The sequence below is a fragment of the Pristiophorus japonicus genome, chromosome 5 (assembly GCF_044704955.1).
Source record: "Pristiophorus japonicus isolate sPriJap1 chromosome 5, sPriJap1.hap1, whole genome shotgun sequence".
In the NCBI taxonomy this organism is placed as follows: Eukaryota; Metazoa; Chordata; class Chondrichthyes; family Pristiophoridae; genus Pristiophorus; species Pristiophorus japonicus.
The window spans coordinates 225,057,058-225,081,941 of record NC_091981.1 but is presented as its reverse complement, the minus strand read 5'-3'; the positions used below and the strand labels follow the sequence as shown (position 1 = coordinate 225,081,941).

General features: G+C 43.1%; 1 protein-coding gene across 3 annotated transcripts in view; it reads left to right on the top strand.

Moving 5' to 3' along the window:
• The window catches only part of LOC139264617 (metalloreductase STEAP2-like), a 52,605-nt gene that overhangs the window by 5,482 nt on the left and 22,239 nt on the right, over positions 1 to 24,884 (top strand). For 2 of the 3 annotated variants that reach the window (XM_070881357.1, XM_070881359.1), the window contains exons 2-4: positions 10,789 to 10,860; positions 12,781 to 13,274; positions 19,379 to 19,906. In XM_070881357.1, coding sequence (XP_070737458.1) covers positions 12,783 to 13,274; positions 19,379 to 19,906 — 1,020 coding nt within the window. In that variant the 5' untranslated portion in view covers positions 10,789 to 10,860; positions 12,781 to 12,782. The remainder of the gene's footprint in view (positions 1 to 10,788; positions 10,861 to 12,780; positions 13,275 to 19,378; positions 19,907 to 24,884) is intronic. The other variant, XM_070881358.1, reaches the window with a different exon arrangement.

The window sequence follows — 24,884 nt, the reverse complement described above, 5'->3', positions numbered from 1 at the left end:
CAGTATAAATTTACACTTGTGAGGAATTGTTAATCAGTTAGTGCCTGGTTAATGGGATGACCCAGCAGAAGAAACTGATAACATTAAAGGAAACCAAGGTGCTTATTCACCAGAGTTTCTGTTGACCTCACTTTGGAGGTAGCAAAGTGTTTGTAGAATACATCTAGATAACAGTGAACAGAATGATTTGCCGTGGCAGTAGATGTTACAATCATCGGCTCATCAGTTTCCAGAGCTGTGGCTAGTTACAGGATATGTAGAGCAAATACCTTTTGGCAATACCCTATCTACTTACATTTGTCATCCACTAGGATGCCTTCGATACCCTCCACTAGATCAACTGCCTGATGTCAATCCATCAAACGTTTCTTAGGCTCTGAGAAAGATGTTCTTGTGGGACAGCTCATATACAGAATTTCAACCCTCTGATTATGGCTCTTGCTGTGACACTCAACTGAACCATATGAGTCATATGCATATTGGATGATTAAATTGACTCATACCATTGGTTCATTAGAAAAATAACATCTGAATTTGTATCCTGCTTTGATAGGATCAGCACTAGAGCAGGAGATGAGATCAGATTCCTAATCAGATTCTGCTTCCGCCTGTATTATCAAATTAAGATTAAGAGAAAGGTACAAAAATTGACTTTGAGCTTCACCCAGGGTAAAGACCCACTTCCGGACCAACAGTGAGAGATAAAGTAAAGAAGGAGATGGGTTAGAATGACAAAATAACTGATACACATGCTTCTGTTCTCTGTGGTTTGTGTTCAATCACTGTATTGGGAAAACCTAGATAGCCATTAATTATAGGCTGCATGAGCATTTACACAGCAAAAATCTAGCCGGCAGAGGACAAATAAACTATACAGTAGTATTAATGCATAATCTAGGAATTTTTACCTTTTTCTTTGTCAAAATATATAAAATTACTACTTTGTAAGAGACCCAAGTTTGTAACTGCCACTGCTGAGAAACAAAAGTGATGCAATAGCATTACTCTGCTTCAACCTAGTCAGTCCAACACTGCTAAAAGTCCTGGCCAAACAACAGTCCCAAATTTGCAATACAACAAACTTTCAGTTAACTTGACCCTCCCAGACAACTGAAAAGAAACAAGGGCATTCCTGGCAGATCGATAGCTAACATAATTATTTCAGCTAAGGTAATTAGGCCTAGAAATTGGCCACCTTAGTGCCTCCCGTTTTCGCCTCCGGGAAATGATAACGAGGCGCTAACGACTTACTGATCGGGCGCGGCAAAATGAACGACTCCCACTAAATTGGGGTGGTAGCGCATTGCGCCACGATCTTCGGTGCCTGGAGATGATGACATCATTATCTTGTGCATCGCTCCAGTAGCGCCCTGGACCTGAACTTCTGTTCCACTCCCTGCAGCATCGCTGGGTGACGACAACAACAGTTGCAGGAGGCGTTGTTCGGGAGGCCAGGCACTTCGGGGACGCAAGTTAAAGGGGATGTTAGTGCGGTAAATATAAAAATGTTTGCAATGCTTTATTTCAATTTTTTCCATTTCTCTTTGGCCACGATCGATCAGCCCAGCACTCTGCTGGAGTGCTTGGGGCTGATCTGGCCATATCTGGTCCCAATGCAAAGCCTGCAGCGATGGTCCTCCCTTCAAGGGAGGAAAGAGCCTCAGATTACCGGCAATGCTGAATGGGACATTGTGCAGCGCTGCACTACTATCGCCCTGCCTTCCAGGTAGTGTCGGGAAGGCAAAAACCTTGGATGCATTTAAGATACACTTGAATGTGGTGATGGCAGTGTTGGCTTTTTATTCTGGATGGATGAGCCAAGTCACTCCTCTTATGTGCGTGTCATTTGATTTCATTTCAGACTCCTTTCAAAGTGAGCGGAGGAAGGAAACCTTCAAACCCAGTTTGGTCTCTGAGGCGAAGTAATATTTCACTGTACTATTAAATTAGTTTGCTCTCGCTATCATGCCTATTAAGGTGGATTTGAAGGGAAATAGACACAGCAGCCTATTCAGCCATGCAGTTAGATCAGAGTTGATCAGTACCTCAAATCCATTTACCTACCTTTGTTCCATATCCTTTGATACCATTTCCCAATAAAAATCTATCGACCTCAACCATAATAATTTCGGTTGACCCAGCATCCACTGTCTTTTGGGGGAGTGAGTTCTAGAATTTCACCAACCTTTGTGTAAAACAAAGTTTCATGATCTTGCTCCTAAATGGCCTAGCTCTAATTTTAAGGTTATGCTTGTTCTGGATTCCCCCACCAGAGGAAATACTTTCTCTGTATCTAACCTATCAAATCTCTTCTATCATTTTGAACACCTTGATCACCCCATCAATCTTCTATAATTGAGGGAATATAATCCACATTGATGCATCTATCCTCATAATTTAATCCTTTTATGCCTGGAATCGTTCTGGTGAAACTACACTGCACTATTTCCAAGGCCAAGGTTCGGTGCCCAAAACTGAAATATAGAAATTCACAGCGCAGAAGGAGGCCATCTCGGCCCATCGTGTCCACGCCGGCCGACAAAGAGCCGCACGGCCCTTGGTCAGCAGCCCTAAAGGTTACATATAAACCTATGAACAATGATGGAAACGCAAAGAGCACCCAGCCCAACCAGTCTGCCTCACATAACCGCGACACCCCTGATATTAAACATTCTACACTCCACCCCAACTGGAGCCATGTGATCTCCTGGGAGAGGCAAAAAACACATAAAAACCCAGGCCAATTTTGGGAGAAAAAATCTGGGAAAATTCCTCTCTGACCCATCCAGGCGATCGAAACTAGTCCAGGAGATCACCTTGGCCGTATTCGATTCCCTGCAGTACTTAGCATTATATCTGCGCCATCCAACAAAAGGTCATCCAGTCTAATCCCAATTACCAGCACTGGGTCCGTAACCCTGCAGGTTACTGCACTTTAAGTGTCCATCCAACCGTCTCTTAAAAGTGGTGAGGGTTTCTGCATCCACCACTCTTCCAGGCAGCGAGTTCCAGATCCCCACAACCCTCTGCGTAAGGAAGCCCCCCCCCGCCTGAAATCCCCTCCAAACCTTCCACCAACCACCTTAAAACTATGCCCTCTCATAATAGACCCTTCCACCAATGGAAATAGGCCCTTACTATCAACTATGTCCAGGCACCTAAAAATTTTGTACATCTCAATGAGGTCTCCTTTCAATCTCCTCTGTTCCAATGAGAACAAAGCCAGCCTATCCTATCTGTCCTCAAAGCTAAGATTCTACATTCCAGGCAGCATTCTAGTAAATCTCCTCTGCACTCTCTCTAGTGCAATCACGTCCTTCCTATAATACGGCGACCAGAACTGCACGTAGTACTGCAGCTGTGGCCTAACCAAAGTATTATACAATTTAAGCATAACCTCCCTGCTCTTATATTCTATGCCTCGGCCAATAAAGACAAGCGTTCCATATGCCGCCTTAATCACCTTATCCACCTGGCCTACTCCAGATGAGGACCGACGAAAGTTCTGTACAACTGAAGTATAACTTCCTTCATTTTGTATTGTAGCCTCATTGAGATAAAGACCAACATTCCATTAGCCTTTTTGATAGTTTTTGTATCTGTGCACCAGCTTTTAGTAATTTGTATACATGGATGCCTAAATCCCATTGCTCCGCCACAGCTCATTGGGCTAGAAATTGCATAGCGCCCCGTTTGGGGCGGTAATTTTTGCGGGAGTGCAAAAGTATTGCCGGATGAAAAAGATTTGCAGCTGATGGGAACCTCCGCTTTAGCGCTCCAAGAGGGAAGTGGATCACTAAATCAAGCGCTATCACTTCCCTTGGAGCACTAAAGGGAGTGAGAGGGGTGATAGCGACAGAGCGCTGCACAATGTTTCGTGTAGCCCTGGTGTCTTTGGAGGCTCTTTCCCTCACTTAAAGTGAAGGGCCAATGTTGATTTAATCCAATCTTCGTCATATATCTGTGGGGCTACGGGACCTGCGCGAGAAGCATAACAGCCCCAAGGACTGTAAGAGTGCAGGGCTGATGAATGGCAAGGTCCAAAAAAAACAAAAGACACCAGACTGGGGAGAATAATAAATTTTGCCCGACCTGACCACCACTGTCTTTAAATAGCGCTCCCCAAGCGGACAGCTGAGGTGACAGTGCCTCCTGCAGATGCCATTGTTGACACCCGGCAATGCCGCAGGGGGCAGGAGCGAATATCACATCCGCTGTGCACCAGATGACGTCACAGAAACATACAAAGTAGGTGCAGGAGTAGGCCATTCGGCCCTTCTAGCCTGCACCGCCATTCAATGAGTTCATGGCTGAACATGCAACTTCAGTACCCCATTCCTGCTTTCTCGCCATACCCCTTGATCCCCCTAGTAGTAAGGACTTCATCTAACTCCTTTTTGAATATATTTAGTGAATTGGCCTCAACAACTTTCTGTGGTAGAGAATTCCACAGGTTCACCACTCTCTGGGTGAAGAAGTTTCTTCTCATCTCGGTCCTAAATGGCTTACCCCTTATCCTTAGACTGTGACCCCTGGTTCTGGACTTCCCCAACATTGGGAACATTCTTCCTGCATCTAACCTGTCGAACCCCGTCAGAATTTTAAACGTTTCTATGAGGTCCCCTCTCATTCTTCTGAACTCCAGTGAATACAAGCCCAGTTGATCCAGTCTTTCTTGATATGTCAGTCCCGCCATCCCGGGAATCAGTCTGGTGAACCTTCGCTGCACTCCCTCAATAGCAAGAATGTCCTTCCTCAGGTTAGGAGACCAAAACTGTACAGAATACTCCAGGTGTGGCCTCACCAAGGCCCTCTACAACTGTAGCAACACCTCCCTGCCCCTGTACTCAAATCCCCTCGCTATGAAGGCCAATATGCCATTTGCTTTCTTAACCGCCTGCTGTACCTGCATGCCAACCTTCAATGACTGATGTACCATGACACCCAGGTCTCTGCACCTCCCCTTTTCCTAATCTGTCACCATTCAGATAATAGTCTGTCTCTCTGTTTTTACCACCAAAGTGGATAACCTCACATTTATCCACATTATACTTCATCTGCCATGCATTTGCCCACTCACCTAACCTATCCAAGTCAATCTGCAGCCTCATAGCATCCTCCTCGCAGCTCACACTGCCACCCAACTTAGTGTCATCCGCAAATTTGGAGATACTACATTTAATCCCCTCGTCTAAATCATTAATGTACAGTGTAAACAGCTGGGGCCTCAGCACAGAACCTTGCGATACCCCACTAGTCACTGCCTGCCATTCTGAAAAGTCCCCATTTACTCCTACTCTTTGCTTCCTGTCTGACAACCAGTTCTCAATCCATGTCAGCACACTACCCCCAATCCCATGTGCTTTAACTTTGCACATTAACCTCTTGTGTGGGACCTTGTCGAAAGCCTTCTGAAAGTCCAAATATACCACATCAACTGGTTCTCCCTTGTCCACTCTACTGAAAACATCCTCAAAAAATTCCAGAAGATTTGTCAAGCATGATTTCCCTTTCACAACTCCATGCTGACTTGGACCTATCATGTCACCTCTTTCCAAATGCACTGCTATGACATCCTTAATAATTGATTCCATCATTTTACCCACTACCGATGTCAGGCTGACCGGTCTGTAATTCCCTGTTATCTCTCTCCCTCCTTTTTTAAAAAGTGGGGTTACATTGGCTACCCTCCATTCCATAGGAACTGATCCAGAGTCAATGGAATGTTGGAAAATGACTGTCAATGCATCCACTATTTCCAAGGCCACCTCCTTAAGTACTCTGGGATGCAGTCCATCAGGCCTTGGGGATTTATCGGCCTTCAATCCCATCAATTTCCCCAACACAATTTCCCGACTAATAAGGATTTCCCTCAGTTCCTCCTCCTTACTAGACCCTCCGACCCCTTTTATATCCAAAAGGTTGTTTGTGTCTCCTTAGTGAATACCAAACCAAAGTACTTGTTCAATTGATCCGCCATTTCTTTGTTCCCCATTATGACTTCCCCTGATTCTGACTGCAGGGGACCTACGTTTGTCTTTACTAACCTTTTTCTCTTTACATATCTATAGAAACTTTTGCAATCCGTCTTAATGTTCCCTGCAAGCTTCTTCTCGTACTCCATTTTCCCTGCCCAAATCAAACCCTTTGTCCTCCTCTGCTGAGTTCTAAATTTCTCCCAGACCCCGGGTTCGCTGCTATTTCTGGCCAATTTGTATGCCACTTCCTTGGCTTTAATACTATCCCTGATTTCCCTTGATAGCCACGGTTGAGCCACCTTCCCTTGTTTATTTTTACGCCAGACAGGAATGTACAATTGTTGTAGTTCATCCATGCGGTCTCTAAATGTCTGCCATTGCCCATCCACAGTCAACCCCTTAAGTATCATTCGGCAATCTATCCTAGCCAATTTACGCCTCATACCTTCAAAGTTACCCTTCTTTAAGTTCTGGACCATGGTCTCTGAATTAACTGTATCATTCTCCATCCTAATTCCACCATATTATGGTCACTCTTCCCCAACGAGATTGCTAATTAATCCTCTCTCATTACACAACACCCAGTCTAAGATGGCCTCCCCCCTAGTTGGTTCCTCGACATATTGGTCTAGAAAACCATCCCTTGTGCACTCCAGGAAATCCTCCTCCACCGTATTGCTTCCAGTTTGGTTAGCCCAATCTATGTGCATATTAAAGTCACCCATTATAACTGCTGCACCTTTATTGCATGCACCCCTAATTTCCTGTTTGATGCCCTCCCCAACATCACTACTACTGTTTGGAGGTCTGTACACAACTCCCACTAACGTTTTTTGCCCTTTGGTGTTCTGCAGCTCTACCCATATAGATTCCACATCATCCAAGCTAATGTCCTTCCTAACTATTGCCTTAATCTCCTCCTTAACCAGCAATGCTACCCCACCTCCTTTTCCTTTCATTCTATCCTTCCTGAATGTTGAATATCCCTGGATGTTGAGTTCCCAGCCCTGATCATCCTGGAGCCACGTCTCCGTAATCCCAATCACGTCATATTTGTTAACATCTATTTGCACAGTTAATTCATCCACCTTATTGCGGATACTCCTTGCATTAAGACACAAAGCCTTCAGGCTTGTTTTTTTAACACCTTTTGTCCTTTTAGAATTTTGCTGTACAATGGCCCTTTTTGCTCTTTGCCTTGGGTTTCTCTGCCCTCCACTTTTCCTCATCTCCTTTCTGTCTTTTGCTTTTGCCTCCTTTTTGTTTCCCTCTGTCTCCCTGCATTGGTTCCCATCCACCTGCCATAGTAGTTTAACTCCTCCCCAACAGCACTAGCAAACACTCCCCCTAGGACATTGGTTCCGGTCCTGCCCAGGTGCAGACCGTCCGGTTTGTACTGGTCCCACCTCCCCCAGAACCGGTTCCAATGCCCCAGGAATTTGAATTCCTCCCTGCTGCACCACTGCTCAAGCCACGTATTCATCTGCGCTATCCTGCGATTCCTACTCTGACTAGCACGTGGCACTGGTAGCAATCCCGAGATTACTACTTTTGAGGTCCTACTTTTTAATTTAGCTCCGAGCTCCTTAAATTCGTCATGATCTATGGGGCGCTACAGAGAGAGACGGTAAGTGTTAGCGCCAATGCAAAACTGCCAGGGAAGTTTGTGGGCGTCGGTAAATTTGCCATACCTGGTCAGTAACCCCTTAGTGCCCCGTTACCACCCCCCCGGAGGCACTAATTAATGGGAGGCGCAAACCAGGCTAATTTCTCTTCCCATTAAGAAAATGTTCCAATTTGTCTTTGTCCGATCCAAAGTGGATGACCTCATAGTTCTCCATATTGAACTCAATCTGCCATAGTTTTGCCCACTCACTTTGTCTGTTTATGTCCCTTTGTAACTTCCTCCTCCCATCCACACAACTTACTGTGCCTCCTAACTTAGACCTCGTCCTCCACTGTGAACAAATACCAAGTACTCATTTAACGAGCTGTCATTTTCTTCTTATCCATTATAGTCCTGCCTGCATCCAATGTGACTGAGCCCACATAACCCATTATCACTCTCTTTTAACATTTTTTAAACTGTTTGCTGTTGGCTTTGATATCCCTTGTAGGTTTTAATTCATATTTCCTTTTTTCACCTCATTACTTTCTTGGTATTCCTTTGCTCCTTTTATAGCTCTCCCAGTTCACTGGATTTCCACTTCTTGCATTTGATGTGTGCATCGCTGGCAAGGCCAGCATTTATTCCCCATCTCTGGTTGCCCTTGAGAAAGTGCTGGTGGTCCGCCATCTTGAACCACTGCAGTCTATGTGAGGTACTGTTGCGTAGGGAGCTCCATGATTTTGACCCAGTGTGAATGAAGAAACAGCGATATATGCCCATGACTGGATGGTGTATGACTTTGAAGAAAAATTGGAGGTGGTGGTCTTCCCATGCATCTACTGCCCTTCTCCTAGGTTTAGGAGGTCACGGGTTGAGTGTTACTACTGAAGAAGTCTTGATGAGTAGCTGCAGTGCATCTTGTATATAGTACGCACTGCATACACAGTACAGCGCTGGTGGAAGGAGTGAATGTTTAAGGCAGTGGATGGGGTGCCGATCAAGCAGACTGCTTTGTCCTGGATAGTGTCAAACTTCTTTAAGGTTGTTGGGCTTGCACCCATCCAGGCAAGTGGAACGGATTCCATCACACTGCTGACTTGTGCCGTGGGGAAATCAGGAGGTGAGCCATTTGCTGCAGAATACCCAGCCTCTGAATGCTCTACTTACATGGACTTGTGTGCATGGAACCAAAACTGTGCTGTAAGTATACTTGGGATACACAGGTTTCAGATGCCCAGGCCTTTAAATATTTCCATGGTCTCAAATTTGGTAGGCATCCACCACTGAAACCAAGTATTTATCCTTTTAGAACCATAGAGTTTAGAACCCAGAAGGAGGCCATTTAGCCCATAACATCTGTGTCAGCTCTTCAATCCGAAACTAATCCCACTGTCTCACTCTCTGTCCATAGTCCTGTACTTTCCTCTGCATCAATATTTATCCAGCTTTCCCTTAAAATGTGCAAAGGATTCTGTCTCAACCGCATCCTGAGGCAAAGCAGTCCGTGCTCCAACAACCTGCTGCAAAAATAAATTTCTCCTAACTTCACTTCTCTTCTCACTCACTGGCCATTTTGAGTTGATCATGCTTTGCAACTGACTCCCCCACCAGAGGGAATGGTCTTCCCTATTTACTCTGTCAAAACTCTTGGAGAAGGCCAGAGGTCATGAGCACTGTAAGCATACAATCCGAAGGAGATTAATGAATGTAGAGTAAAATTATCTACAAAAAAGTGAAATTATTTGGAGGCAGTCATGGATATAAAGGAGCAACAGAGTGCAAGAGAGGACAGAGCCTTTAGGAAGCCCTGAGTTACTACCCAAAGAGTCAGAAGGTGAACCTTCAACTACAGGAGATGCACTGATTAGAGAAGAAACTAGATAGACACAAACATGGCTTTGGTTGGAGGCCATATGATGGCAAATGTTTTAGAAGTGCACTGTGCAAGGCCTTACAGTTGTCCAAGGCAATGACCGATTATTGACCAAAATGTTCAAAGTTCCTGATTTTCATAACGTAGTTCACTAGTAGAACAGCCATGCTGAAAACCATAGTGGGTGATCATGAAGTTGGCCAGAACTTTCAAGACGGTGGTTGATTTGAGTTAACCATTGCCTCTTTAGAAAACAGCAATACAAGGATATTAATAGCTGGAAAGGTAAGAGCTATTGCCTTTCTTAAGATGGGATGTACACAAGCAAATTTTCAAAAAGAAAAGTACCATGTGATCTTTTACATCCTCATGAATAGTCAGGCGGGACCTCGGTTTAGCATGTCTTCTGAAAGATAGTCGGATGAAGTATTGTTGTTGGCAATGTGAGGTGAAGAATTTGAATATCAGACAATCAATATTGGTTTCAGTGTGATCTTTCTCTTTCTCCCCCCTCCCCCTGCCTCCCCTCCCTGACGCCTCCCCCACCACCCCATAAGCATATTGGTGTCGATACACTAAATACACCCAATGACAAAACACTAAATGCACATAATGATAAAACTTGTGTTCAATTTAAAAACCTGTACTATATGTAACTGAATAATGGCTTTGTGGTCGATGGATTGTTCTATCTTTAGTAATATATTTTCTGATATCAGCAACAAAAACTTATGCAGTGCCTGAATACTTTTTATTTTTATGTTTCAATCTATTAATTTTTAATTTTTTGTGGGTGAGTGATTAATTCAGTCCATCTATCGACATGTATAATGTTTATCAAAATACAGACAGTATTCAAATGAATCTGCTGTAATCCAGAGCTGGGAATAAAATAGATAATTGTATGACGTTATTGATCCTGCAAATATTATTTGTTGGATGTTGGTTAAAAGTGTATTGATATTATGTATGACTATTGCCATTTTGAATAAAATTGAAATGTTATTACAGTAAACTAAAAGTGAAGGTTATTAATATATTTCCAATGACAATAACTGCTGGCCAACATTCTAGATTCATCGTGCTTTGCAGATTAGTACATGTCTGTGCCCCAAAAAATGAGAGGGTGGGAGAGAGAAAAAACGGAAGGGGTTGATAAATGACTCACTGTAGAACTGTGACGTGCTGCTGGACAGGACACTATGTGCATACAGATGAGTCCCTGATGTTCCCTTCCACCAAAAATCAGTAATTCAGGACAGGAAAAGCATTTCTCAAAGTCACATATGCAACCGTCCAATGTTAATAATGTCCTCTTTTATTTCTAGCAGATCACAATTTCATTAGGCATTTCTAGTCATTATCCGGAGATAAAAGAGGTGGTGTGGCTTTATAACAAGGTCAGTAAGCAATTTCTGCATTAGTCCTTCTGATAGCAGCATTCTGCTAATAGTTAGATGCATGTTGTTGTCTTTTGCTGTTCCTCTTTGCTTTTTAGTAAAGTAGTTAGAATATCTGATGATTTTGAGGTAAGTATTTTGTCCTATGTGCTTACAATTTTCACCAACCATTTATTTTTGTAAAAACAAGGTAATACAACCAATTGAGGGTGATACGATTTATAATTTTAAGCCTGAGAATCTGTATCTGTACATGGGAAAAATACATTAATATAAATGCCTGAAGAATTCAAATTGAATGCTGCATTTAGCCTCCTGTTTGTGTAAATGTTGCTGTGAAGATGTATTGCTTTGTATCTCACATCTAGCAGTTAATATTTCCATCACTAACCAGGTTGGTTCCAAGTTTATTTTAGAACCTGTTTCAGTGAATGCATTAGTGAATATGCTGGGCTTATAGTGTACAAAGAAGGTGATCCAAGATGATCTCCTGCTGTATGTTTTGAAGTTACACTGCAGTGGCAGAATTAGAAAACATTTACCATAAAGTCTGGAGTATAAAAGACACATGTTTTCTTGTGCTTGTGACGTTTTAAAGCGAAAGGCACTGGAGGATCTTAAAAACAAAAGATTTGAAAACCTAACTTATCAAACCAGTATTTAAGTCCTTACTGACCATTTTAATTATAATTTAGTATTCTTCCTCTGTCCTTATCATTATGACAAAAATAGCCTAACAGTGCAATATTGTATGTGCTGTTGCTATTTTACAATTTTCTGCGTCAAAGAATATGTGAAATGTTTCGTTGTAGCCAAGGGGGTTGCATTAGGTGAATAAAAAGCATAGCAGTTTACCCTCCTCCAAATAGACTACAATACTGAAGCCCTGTATGGAATTGCAGATCTGGTAAATGCCGAAAGGTAAAATTTAAGATTAATATAAAGGTAGCAATTTTTTTTTTAGAGCACCGTTCAGTTCTTCAGCAAAGAAGTCAAATTCATAATATTTAAGATATTATTTTAGATATCTGCATCAAAAGAAAGTGGTAGCATTCACAGAGATGGTCAAATGCCTCATTCCTAACTGTCTAGTTCAGTGGGGTGGAACGGGAAGGAGTGCATCGGATCACTAGCAGTCTGGGAGTGTTTGCGAGTATGAGTGGGGTAAGGTGGGTTGAGCCAAAGATGGGCAGAGGAAACGTTTCAAGGACACCCTCAAAGCCTCCTTGATAAAGTGCAACATCCCCACTGACTCCTGGGAGTCCCTGGCCAAAGACCGCCCTAAGTGGAGGAAGTGCATCTGGGAGAGCGCTGAGCACCTCGCGTCTCATCGCCGAGAGCATGCAGAAACCAAGCGCAGGCAGCGGAAAGAGCATGCGGCAAACCAGTCCCACCCAGCCTTTCCCTCAACGACTATCTGTCCCACCTGTGACAGGGACTGTGGTTCTCGTATTGGACTGTTCAGTCACCTAAGAACTCATTTTTAGAGTGGAAGCAAGTCTTCCTCGACTCCGAGGGACTGCCTAGGATGAGATGGGTCGAGTTATAATGTATATAATCTCAAGAGGTATTAGCTTTAGAAGGAGAAGAGAGGAATGTGAAAGATCCCTAGTGGGTTGTGGGATACGTGATGAATCCTTTGTGGTTTTGTGAAGTATGCCTTCTGTTTTTGGAGCTGCCCTTTTAAAATAGGAACTTTTTGGACTTTAGCCAAATTGCAGATCCTCTTAAGTTCAATGTGATTTTAAATGTTTCTGACAAATATTCTACCAAATCTGTACCAAATTTAGCCTTGTACGGATCATCGAATATATAAATAGGAAAAGCAACTGTGAAATGTTCATGAATTAAAATAATTTTGTTCCCTTCTTTCCCCCCCGCCCCCACCCCCCCCGCATCATAACTGTTTCTGTCTTTCAGCAATGGATTCCATCTCCATCATTAGGAATGCGAAAGATGCCAGTGAGACCCTCTTACCAAATGGCATGAGTGGCTTTAAGGAAGCGTCCAAGTCCGCCATAGGGATTTTAGGAAGTGGAGATTTTGCCAAATCATTGGCGATCAGATTAATCCGATCTGGGTACTCTGTTGTAATAGGAAGCAGAAACCCCAAACGAGCTGTTGGGTTCTTCCCTCCTCTTGCTGATATCATGCATCAGGAGGATGCTGTTACGAAAACCAATCTCATATTTGTTGCTATACATCGAGAGCACTATGCCTCCTTGTGGGACCTCAAGCACTTACTGGTAGGCAAAATCCTTGTGGATGTGAGTAACAATGTGCGAATAAACCAGTACCCAGAAGCCAATGCAGAATATCTTGCTTCACTATTCCCAGATTCCATGGTGGTAAAAGGCTTTAATGTAATATCTGCCTGGGCGCTGCAGTCTGGTCCAAAAGATGCTAATCGACAGGTAGGAATGTGTTATATTTACTGCTTCAAATTAGGTGGAATTCAGTCTTAAATCTATGGCCAGTATCTGACGAATTACTACTCGAGTTAACAAATGAATTACAAAGATAAGAAACACATATTTCTAAACATTGGTAATTCAACATTCATTAAACTTGGCCTCCGAAATTCAGATATACAGGCCCGTGTTGTCATAGAAGCTTGTGTTCAGTAAATCTTATTCACCTCAGTTAAAGTAAATTAACTAAGCGTTTTGTAAAATTGACTTTAGCCTATAACCTGTTCCAATGCAGGTATCACTAAACCATATGTAAGGCAGAACTGCACAATTTAATGCAGTTTAAATGCAATTTGCTGCTTCTATTTAGCCTGTGTTGCAGTTTTCTTCCCTTCCCCATAAAAAACACAATAAATATGAATTATTAAAATATTCCAACTAGTTTTGAAGTTATTATCAAAGTACTATTAAGTTTGTGCTGCCCTCTCGTGATACACAGTGAAGAAACTGGGCCATGTATTTTTATCCTTCATGTCATTTGCAAACGTAGTGAACTACTTTGGGCCAGTATTCAGGTTAATAGAATTTTGCTGGTATGTGTCATCATGGTTACTGATTTTTGGTAAAATGTAATTTATTTTTAGTAATGTGGTACCATTCAGCTAACATTTAAATTTACCCCATTGGTGCTAAAAAATAACTTTCATTTATCTAACATCTTTCATATCCTCAGGACATCTCAAAATATTTCAGTACCAATTAAGTACTTTGAAGTCTTGTCATTGTAGTCCTGTAGGGGAATGCGGCAGCCATTTTTACACAGCAAGGTCCCACAAACAGCAATGAGCTGAATGACCAGATAATATGTTTTAGAGATGTTGGTTGAAGGATAGGTATTGGCCAGTACCCTAGGAGAACTCCCCTGCTCTTCGAATAATGTCATGGGATCTTTTACGTCCACTTGAGAGGGCATATGGGGCCTCGGGTTAATATCTCATCGGAATGAAGGGACTGAACTGTCAGCCTAGATTACGTGCTTAAGTCTCTGGAGTGGCTCTTAAACCCAGGACCTTCTGACTCAGGTGAGAGTGTTACTACTGAGTTAAGGCTGATGTCTAAAGCAGTTAGTAAAGGGAGCAGTGTCATGTAACCAATGCTAAAGTCTTTTTAATATAGGGCCAAACTGTATTATAAATGGAACAAAATTTAAAGGTACGTTATTTTGTAAATGGTAAACCTCTCGTGAATAAATATAAATAGATGGATAACATTTTCACTTTACCCAGTATTAGAACAAATTAACATTGCTTTTTAGAGTTCTTTTAATCTATAAACAAAATTTGTAGTTATTACTCTGGCCTGAATAAAATGCACATTGATTATTGGGCTCAAACTAGGAAATTAGGTTTGAGTTGACACACATTGTATTCGTGTTTTAAAAACCTTGGAAGTTTGTGAACTTACTGCCTTGATTTATTAAGACTTTTTCAAAATTATTCCATTACAGGCATACAATGAATTAATGTGAGATTCTCTTGAAGATTGACATTAATTAAAAACAGAAAACTGTATCACTTCTGGTTAAGTCATGTGTTTAATCATAGGTGGCAAATTACCACAGTTGACCACAAAACTCCTGTTGTCAAAAGTGAAAACTTGTAAATGGCATTAGCTAATATTAGGATTATATAATATACTCTAACACTAGCTGGAACATGTTCCAAGTCAGTAACACTTCAAAAGTTTGAGATGAATTATCCTTCAAGTTTAATTGTTGATATGTTATGTCATCTCAACACCTCAGTCTTTTACTGTCTTGTAACACAGTGCAGACTATGTTATCTTGTGCATTATATACATGCAGAAATACAAACAGAAAATGCTGGAAATACTTAGCGGTCAGGCAGCATCTGTGGAGAGAGAAACAGAGTTAATGTTTCGGGTTGATTACCTTTTGTCAGAATTGGAAAAAGTTTGAGATGTAACCGGTTTTAAGCAAGTACAGAGGTGGGGAAAGGGCGAGAGGGTGGGAGGCAGCAGAGATCAAATGACAAAAGGGATGATGGTGCAAGGCGAAAGGAGATGGTAATGGGACAAGTAAAGAAATAAAAGATGGGTCTAGAGGAGGTGTAAATGGAAATATCAGAATCTTCAGCAACAACTGCCGTCTGAAAAAATGGGGACGGTGGTCTCCTCTACATTGGAGAGATCGAATGCAGCTTGGGTGACTGCTTTGCGGAACACCTCCATTCAGTCCGCAAGAGTGACTCCGAGTTTCTGGTCGCCTGTCACTTTTAATTCTGTGCTCCAGTCCCACTCTGACCTCTCAGTCCTCAGCCTCCTACACTGTTCCAATAAGGCTCAAGGAACAACACCTCATCTTTCTGTAGGCACTTTACGGCCTTCTGGACTCAACATCGAGTTCAACAATTTCAGAACATAAACTCTGCCCCCATTCCTCACCCTTATCCACCAGAACACAAAGATCTATTCATACATGCAGGTTGAGATATATGTAAATTAATGGGATCATTCATTTTAAGCTTTAAATGTGACTCCTTTAGCAATCATCTAAGCGACTTACAAAAACAAGAGGTTTGGTCTTCCTTCTGCACTGTGATTGTCATGTGACAATTGGTGAGCATATGGGACAAACTGGAATTTGCAAACATTGCAAAGCAGTACAAAAAACGACCAATTGTTTTCTTGGTATTTAATTATAACAGCAATAATCTTAGATATACCAAAGAAGAAATTGTAATATAGAAGACAGCTGGTAGGAAAACTGTTTTAAAAAGCTGTTGTCAATGGCAAGGAGGAATGTGTGTGTCTGATGTGGTTTTAAGAGTCATAGGACTAGAATTTCCCCAAAGCCCGCCAGCACCCGATTGCTGACCAAAAAATCGCTACAGCTGGGAAGATGATCACCGGCGAAAACTACCCGGAAATTTTTTTTTAAATCCGCCCAGTGAAAAATATGGGCCTTGCACCCCCAATCTGGGCGGAAAAGTGCAATTTCGGCCAGATTGGGCGGTGCCTAAAGAAAATGGACAAATTTTTTTTTAAATCTATAAAAATTTACACCGAGGCTGCGGGTTGGGCCTAACACCAATAAAAGTAATTTTTCAAAAATCCTAACTTAAAAAAATCCCCAAATCATTCCCAAGACATTTTTAAATTAAATCTCCCAACAGATTTTGAAAATAAATCGTAAGAAACCAATCACTTATCTTTTTCTTGCAGACCCACTTCATCATCATAGGCAGTCCCTCAGAATCGAGGAAGACTTGCTTCCACTCTTAAAATGAATCCTTAGGTGGCTGAACAGTCCAATACGAGAACCACAGTCCCTGTCACAGATAGTCGTTGAGGGAAGGGGTGAGTGGGACTGGTTTGCCGCACACTCTTTCCGCTGCCTGCGCTTGATTTCTGCATGCTCTCGGCGATGAGACTCGAGGTGCTCAATGCCCTCCCGGATGCACTTCCTCCACTTGGGGTGATCTTTGGCCAGGGACTCCCAGGTGTCAGTGGGGATGTTGCACTTTTTCAGGGAGGCTTTGAAGGTGTCCTTGTAACGTTTCCTCTGCCCACCTTTGATTTGTTTGCCGTGAAGGAGTTCCGAGTAGAGTGCTTGCTTTGGGAGTCTCGTGTCTGGCATGCGAATGATGTGGCCTGCCCAGCGGAGCTGATCAAGTGTGGTCAGTGCTTCAATGCTGGGGATGTTGGCCTGGTCGAGGACGCTAATGTTGGTGCATCTGTCCTCCCAGGGGATTTGTAAGATCTTGCGGAGACATCATTGGGTGGTATTTCTCCAGCGACTTGAGGTGTCTTCTGTACATGGTCCATGTCTCTGAGCCATACAGGAGGGCGGGTATTACTACAGCCCTGTAGACCATGAGCTTGGTGGCGGATTTGAGGGCCTGGTCTTCAAACACTCTTCCTCAGTCGTCCAGCTCCATTGATCCTCTTAGGCGTTTTTAAAAAAACATTTTTTATACTTACCTACGGGTCCCCACTCAGCCAAAGATCGTGCCAGGGCGATCTGTGGACAGTGCACGCTGGCGGTCCGCTCCCCAGCAGTACTTTGAAACTGCCGGCAGAACTCGGGTAGGGAATTTTTCGCTGATCCGGTTCTTGCCCAAAACGACCAATAACGCCGAGAGACTAGGCGGTGATGGAGTGCAAATTCTAGCCCATAGTCCAGATTTCAAAAATATTTAACCGCCAAAAAAAATCCCATGAATCATTCATACTAGAGAATAGTGATTACGGCCTGAGGTTTACACAAAGTAGCACCAGCAACCAATGATCCCTGTGAGCTGCGCTTTGTTCTACACGCCCTGTTTCTTTTAATGTGCGGTCCCTTTAAATTTCTGCACACGCACGGTATTTACAGTGTAAAAGCTGGTGAGCAGTTAATTTCCAATAAAAGCTCTATCTGTTCTGCTCTAACAGTGTTTCTCAAATATAGCCTCAGAACTTTACCCCTTAACTTGTACCAATTGTGAAATTTTCTGTTTCTTGGATTTCATAGAATATTAAAGCATCGAGACAGCCCCATCAGCCCAAGTCTCGGCCATTGCTTTTTTCCATGTGAGCTACCTAGTCTAATTCCACTCTCCCAGCACACCCCACGCTCTTTTTAATACTTCTCTTCTTTTTCAAGCTATTATCCAACTTACTTTAAAAAAAATGATTGAATCTGCTTCAAAAACAGTTTGTGGCAGACATTCCATTTTCTAACCACCCTCTTTATAAAAAAAAAATTCTCCCCTCACCTTCCTTCAGTATTACCTTTTTATAATAAGTTTTCATAAAGTTGAACCTCTATCAGATTATCACTCACTCTTCAGCTCTAGTGATTTATATAGCGCCTTTCACAACCTCAGGAGATCCTAAAATGCTTTACAGCCAATTAAGTACTTTTGAAGTCTAGTCACTGTCTAATCTAGGAAACGCAGGAGCCAATTTATGCACAACAAGGTCCCACAAACAGCACTGTGATAATGACCAGATAATTTGTTTTTAGGTGTTTGATGAGGGATAAATATTGTCCAGGACACTGGGGAGAACGCTCCTGCTCTTCTTCAAAATAATGCCGGGGATATTTTATGTCCACCTGAGAGGGCAGATGGAAACTTGGGCTAACAAGAGAGCTGAGAACATCAGAGAACTGAGATAAAACAGAAGTTATGTATGTAGGGCTCTGGGAAAGATTGATAGTGGAGAACTAATGAAGAGACTATTTGACAGCCTGAATTTCACAGTAAAATAAAATATTTTCCTCCATGTAACATTGATCACACCCAACCATTACACAAAGCAAATGGAAGACTCAGACTGCTCCAAATTCTCTAACCCCCAGACACACCTGGTCAGCTGCTCCTATTTTGTTTATGTTCCGTGATGTTCGCTGCAGGGGTGCTATGTAGTGGCCCAGTGTGTCTGTGTCCTTGGCATTCACTGCTTATTCCCCAGTCAGATGTCAGCCCTGTGGTACTTCTGCCTCCCCATTCTACACTGACTCTTTCAGCTTGGGGGCATGGAGTGTTTAGCTAAATGATCAGTGGGGCAGCATCATGCTGGATGGCTGGGAAGTGCTTCTCCAGCGCCTGATGAGTGGCACCCCTCTCACACTCTTAAGTATTGCACTAAAATGTTAGCCTAGCGCATGTGCTCAAGTTCTGGAGTGCGATTTGAACCTATGATGTTTTGAGTTTTTGATTGTGTATCAACAGCAGTTTAGCAATGTCATCTCAGGCCAACCCAAGATACAAAGGATAAATTCTCCTCCATTCCCTAATGTTAGGCCCTGTTTTACGATCACATGTCTTTTCACTAAGTAGAGGAAAATTTACTCTTAATTTTTCAAGAACAGCATGCTTCTTTGTTTTATGTTTTGCCTGCAGGGGAGTCATGGCAAAGTGGCTTGATCAGCTGAGATACTGAGATTTAATTCATTGCATGTAACTGGAGATTATTTTAGTTTGTAAAAGGTCACCCCAAACGTAAGGATGTGTTTAATGATCGCATTTAAAAAATGCTGCTTTCAATGGAAAACAGCCTGGGCTTTGCTCATATTTGCTTTGTTGTCTGTTGTCTATCAGATATACGTTTGCAGCAATAGGGTGGAAGCTCGACAACAGATAATTGAACTTGCTCGCGAGCTGGACTTTATTCCTGTTGATATGGGATCATTGTCTTCAGCAAAGGAGATAGAAAACATGCCTCTGCATCTCTTTACTCTCTGGAAAGGCCCTGTGCTTGTGGCAATTGGCCTAGCCATATTTTTCTATATATATTCATTCATCCGAGATATTATACACCCCTATGTGAAGAACAAACAGAGTGACTTCTATAAAATTCCAATTGAAATTGTGAACAAGACCTTGCCTGTAGTTGCTATTACCCTCCTCTCGCTCGTTTACCTGGCAGGATTGCTGGCAGCTGCTTTCCAGCTGAATTCTGGAACTAAGTATCGTCGATTTCCTGTCTGGCTGGAACATTGGCTGCAGTGTCGCAAGCAGCTGGGACTTTTGAGTTTCTTTTTTGCCTCTGTTCACACAGTCTACAGCCTCTGCCTTCCAATGCGACGTTCAGAAAGATATTTCTACCTCAACATGGCTTATCAACAGGTAAAAAAAACACACGGAATTTGAGCCTCCTTTTCTTTTTAAATGCCTCTGTTCTTGACCTTTCTTCCCTCCATAGCCTGATACCATAATCTCAGGAAATAATTTTTTTCCCCTTTGCACCACGGATCATGAATCGGCTGTGGTCATCAGTACAGGATAGAAACATAGAAAATAGGTGCAGGAGTAGGCCATTCGGCCCTTCGAGCCTGCACCACCATTCAATAAGATCATGGCTTATCATTCACCTCAGTACCCCTTTCCTGCTTTCTCTCCATACTCCTTGATCCCTTTAGCCGTAAGGGCCATATCTAACTCCCTCTTGAATATATCTAATGAACTGGCATCAACAACTCTCTGCGGCAGGGAATTCCACAGGTTAACAACTCTCTGAGTGAAGAAGTTTCTCCTCATCTCGGTCCTAAATTGCATATCCCTTATCTTTAGACTGTGACCCCTGGTTCTGGACTCCCCCCCAACATCAGGAACATTCTTCCTGCATCTAACCTGTCCAGTCCCATCAGAATCTTATATGTTTCTATGAGATCCCCTCTCATTCTTCTAAATTCCAGTGAATATAAGCCAAGTCGATCCAGTCTGTCCTCATATGTCAGTCCTGCCATCCGGGAATCAGTCTGGTGAACCTTCGCTGCATTCCCTCAATAGCAAGAACGTGCTTCCTCAGATTAGGAGAATAAGCTGAACACAATATTCCAGGTGAGGCCTCACCAAGGCCCTGTACAACTGCAGTAAGACCTCCCTGCTCCTATACTCAAATCCACTAGCTATGAAGGCCAATATGCAATTTGCCTTCTTCACTGCCTGCTGTACCTGCATGCCAACTTTCAATGACTGATGTACCATGACACCCAGGTCTCGTTGCACCTCCCCTTTTCCTAATCTGCCGCCATTCAGATAATATTCTGCCTTCCTGTTTTTGTCACCAAAGTGGATAACCTCACATTTATCCACATTATACTACATCTGCCATGCATTTTCCCACTCACCTAACCTGTCCAAGTCACCCTGCAGCCTCTTAGCATTCTCCTCACAGCTCACACCACCACTCAGCTTAGTGTCATCTGCAAACTTAGTTATTACTCTCAATTCCTTCATCTAATCATTGATGTATATTGTAAATAGCTGGGGTCCCAGCACTGAACCCTGCAGGATAGTTGGTTCGCTCCCAGGCCATTAATACTGCTGCTTTGAACCGGCTCCCACAAGACATTAGTAAGGTGGCCTGGTGAAGATACCCTAACAAATCTCTGCAGGTAGGCAGGGCGATGGTACCAAAAATATCTAAAGACGCCTAACTTTAGAACTTTAGTTTATCCCTTTGTCTCCCACAGACCCTCCAGTCAGCGGCAAGTCTAGGAGCAGTTAACAATAGCATCTTTTCTGAGCACCTCAGGTGGGAGACTACAACCACTCTTTCTCACCTCATTTAAATGGCTCCATCTATCTGTGCCTACTGCTCCGCCCCCAGGAATCGCAGGATGGAGTCAAAGGGATGGAGGGCCCCAACAATCTGGGTCTCGTTCCTAACCTTTGCACCTAGGGAACCATGAACTAATGGAGTCCATTATTAAGGAAGCAGTAGCGGGACATTTGGAAAAGCATGATTCAATCAAGCAGAGTCAGCCTGGCTTTATGAAAGGGAAATCATGTTTGACAAATTTGCTGGAGTTCTTTGAGGATGTAACGAGCAGGGTGGATAAGGGGGAACCAGTGGATCTGGTGTATTTGGATTTCCAGAAGGCATTCGATAAGGTGCCACATAAGAGGTTACTGCACAAGATAAAAGTTCATGGGGTTGGGGGTGATATATTAGCATGGATAGAGGATTGGTTAACTAACAGAAAAGAGAGTCGGAATGAATGGGTAATTTTCCGGTTGGCAAACAGTAACTAGTGGGGTGCCGCAGGAATCGGTGCTTGGTCCTCAACTACTTACAGTCTATATTAAAGACTTGGATGAAGAGACCGAGTGTAATGTAGCCAAGTTTGCTGATGATACAAAGATGGGTAGGAAAGCAAATTGTGAGGAGGACACAAAAAATCTGCAAAGGGATATAGACAGGCTAAGTGAGTGGGCAAACATTTGGCAGATGGAGTATAATGTGGGAAAATGTGAGGTTATCCACTTTGGCAGAAATAGTAGAAAAGAAAATTATAATTTAAATGGAGAAAAATTGCAAAGTGCTGCTGTACAGAGAGACCTGGGGGTCCTTGTGCATGAAAGACAAAAAGTGAGTACTTGCTGTACCTGCATAATCAGGAAGGCAAACGGAATGTTGGCCTTTATTGCAAGGGGGGGATAGAGTATAAAACCAGAGAAATCCTGCTACAACTGTACAGGGTATTGGTGAGGCCACACCTGGAGTACTGTGTACAGTTTTGGTCTCCGTATTTAAGGAAAGATATACTTGCATTGGAGGCTGTTCAGACAAGGTTCACTAGGTTGATTCCGGAGATGAGGGGGTTGACTTATGAGGATAGGTTGAGTAGATTGGGCCTATACACATTGGAGTTCAAAAGAATGAGAGGTGACCTTATTAAAACTTATAGATAATGAGGAGGCTCGACAAGGTGGGTGTAGGGAGGACATTTTCACTCATAGGGGAAACTAAAATTGGGGGACATAGTCTCAGAATAAGGGGCTGCCCATTTAAAACTGAGATGAGAAGAAATTTCTTCTCTCAGAGGGTTGTAAGTCTATGGAATTCTCTGCCCCAGAGAGCTGTGGAGGCTGGGTCATTGAATATATAATTAAGGCGGAGATGGACAGATTTTTGAGCAATAAACGGTTATGGGGAGCGGGCAGGGAAGTGGAGCTAATTCCATGATCAGATCAGCCATGATTTTATTGAATGGCGGAGCAGGCTTGAGGGGTCAAATGGCCTAATCCTGCTCCTATTTCTTATTTCTTATGGAACACTTAGTTCCCCAAGCACCAGAGTCAAGAAAATCAGCTGCATGAGTTCCTGTATGAACCTGCATATACCAGTACAGTAAAATAAATAACCAAGCCAACAATTGCAGAGAAAAATATGAAATAATAGAATCCTCAGACAGTGTGCTCAGTACTTGGCCCAGACAAATAGAAATTTGATGCCCTCATGGACTTCAGTTTGGAAAGCTATGTCCTAGTTTGTTAATGTTTAACCATAGAAAGCATTGCAGCTGAGATAATTCATGTGCTCAACTAACATCCACATATAGGCCCCAAGTTTCCACACGCTACAAAACGGGCGCCCCTCCGAGCTGGGCGCCCGTTTTTCGCGCCAAAAACGGCGCCTGAAAAAAACGCGCGATTCTGGAGCGCCCTGCAGCTCCATGTCTGCTTGGCGCGGCGCCCAGGGGGGTGGAGCCTACCACTCGCACCGATTTTGTAAGTGGGAGGGGGCGGGTACCATTTAAATTAGTTTTTTTCGTGCCGGCAGCCCTGCGCGTGCGCGTTGGAGCGTTCGCGCATGCACACTGTGAAGGAAACATTGGCACTCGGCTATTTTTGTAGTTCTTTGTAGCTGTTTAATTTTTGAACATTTTTTAATAAAAGCACATTGTCCTTCTATGATCAGCACTGAGGCTTCTTGCAGCAGTGAGAAGGCTGCAGGAAGCCTCAGAAGTTGAGGCAGCCGTTTCCCGACGGCCTCTCCCCCCCTGCCGTCGGGAATGGCTGCTCAACTTCTGAGGCTTCCTGCAGCCTTCTCACTGCCTCCTTCCCCCCCCGCCTGCCGTCGGGAACGGCTGCCTCCTCCCTCCCTCCCGTTCGCGGGAACGACGCCACACCGCTGAGCTGACTGTAAGGCTTCCACCTCAAGTGGAAGGCTGCACAAATGCTTGCTTACTGCCCGACTGCCCCTCCCTCCCTCCCGTTCGCGGGAACGACGCCACACCGCTGAGCTGACTGTAAGGCTTCCACCTCAAGTGGAAGGCTGCTTGCTGCCTGCTTACTGCCCCTCCCTCCCTCCCGTTCGCGGAAACGACGCCACACCGCTGAGCTGCCTGAAGCACTTTCACACAGGTAGGAAGATGGTTTATTTAATCTTTTCTTTGCTTATAAATGTTTATTCAGGTTGGATTTATTTGTATAATATTTGTATAAGTATAAATAAGGATTTATTGTAGAATTTAATGACTTCCCTCCCCCCCCCCCACCTCGTTCTGGACGCCTAATTTGTAACCTGCGCCTGATTTTTTAATGTGTAGACAAGGTTTTTTCAGTTCTACAAAAATCTTCACTTGCTCCATTCTAAGTTAGTTTGGAGTACGTTTTCACTGTGGAAACTTTGAAATCAGGTGTCAGTGGCCGGACACGCCCCCTTTTGAAGAAAAAATTCTGTTCCAAAGTGAAACTGTTCTAACTGACTAGAACTGCAGAAAAAAAAATGTGGAGAATTGCGATTTCTAAGATAGTCCGTTCTCCACCAGTTGCTCCTAAAAATCAGGCGCAAATCATGTGGAAACTTGGGCCCATAGGCACTATCCAGCAGGAGTGACTGGATAACAATCACAAGAAAGAACCCTGGTTAATTCTTATGAGCCAGAAGCATTGAGGCTATTTGTAGTGCATCCAGCTGAAATCTGCTAATGCAATATAGAACAGACACAAAACTGAGAGCTTTCTTTGTGTAGTTTGGATCTACTCCAGGCAATATATTTACTAACTAAGCCAAGTAAGGGCTCTATTATTTTTAACATAAATTTAAGCATGCTAATATGAAATATGTAGATAATAGTAACATTCATGAACCACTGAAAGATGTCCCATATGCTGGCCCAAGATTGCTCTATTGTTGTTGAAAGAGGTGTCGAGCAAAGGGTGAATATTTCACCACAAATTGAAGGTTGAATCACTCCAGACTACATCTCCAAGGGCCTGCTCAAGAACACTTTGGAAACGCCAAGGTAACAATATAATAATATATTGCTTAAACTTATAGCCCTAAACTACCTGTGATTGTTCAAAATGGTGA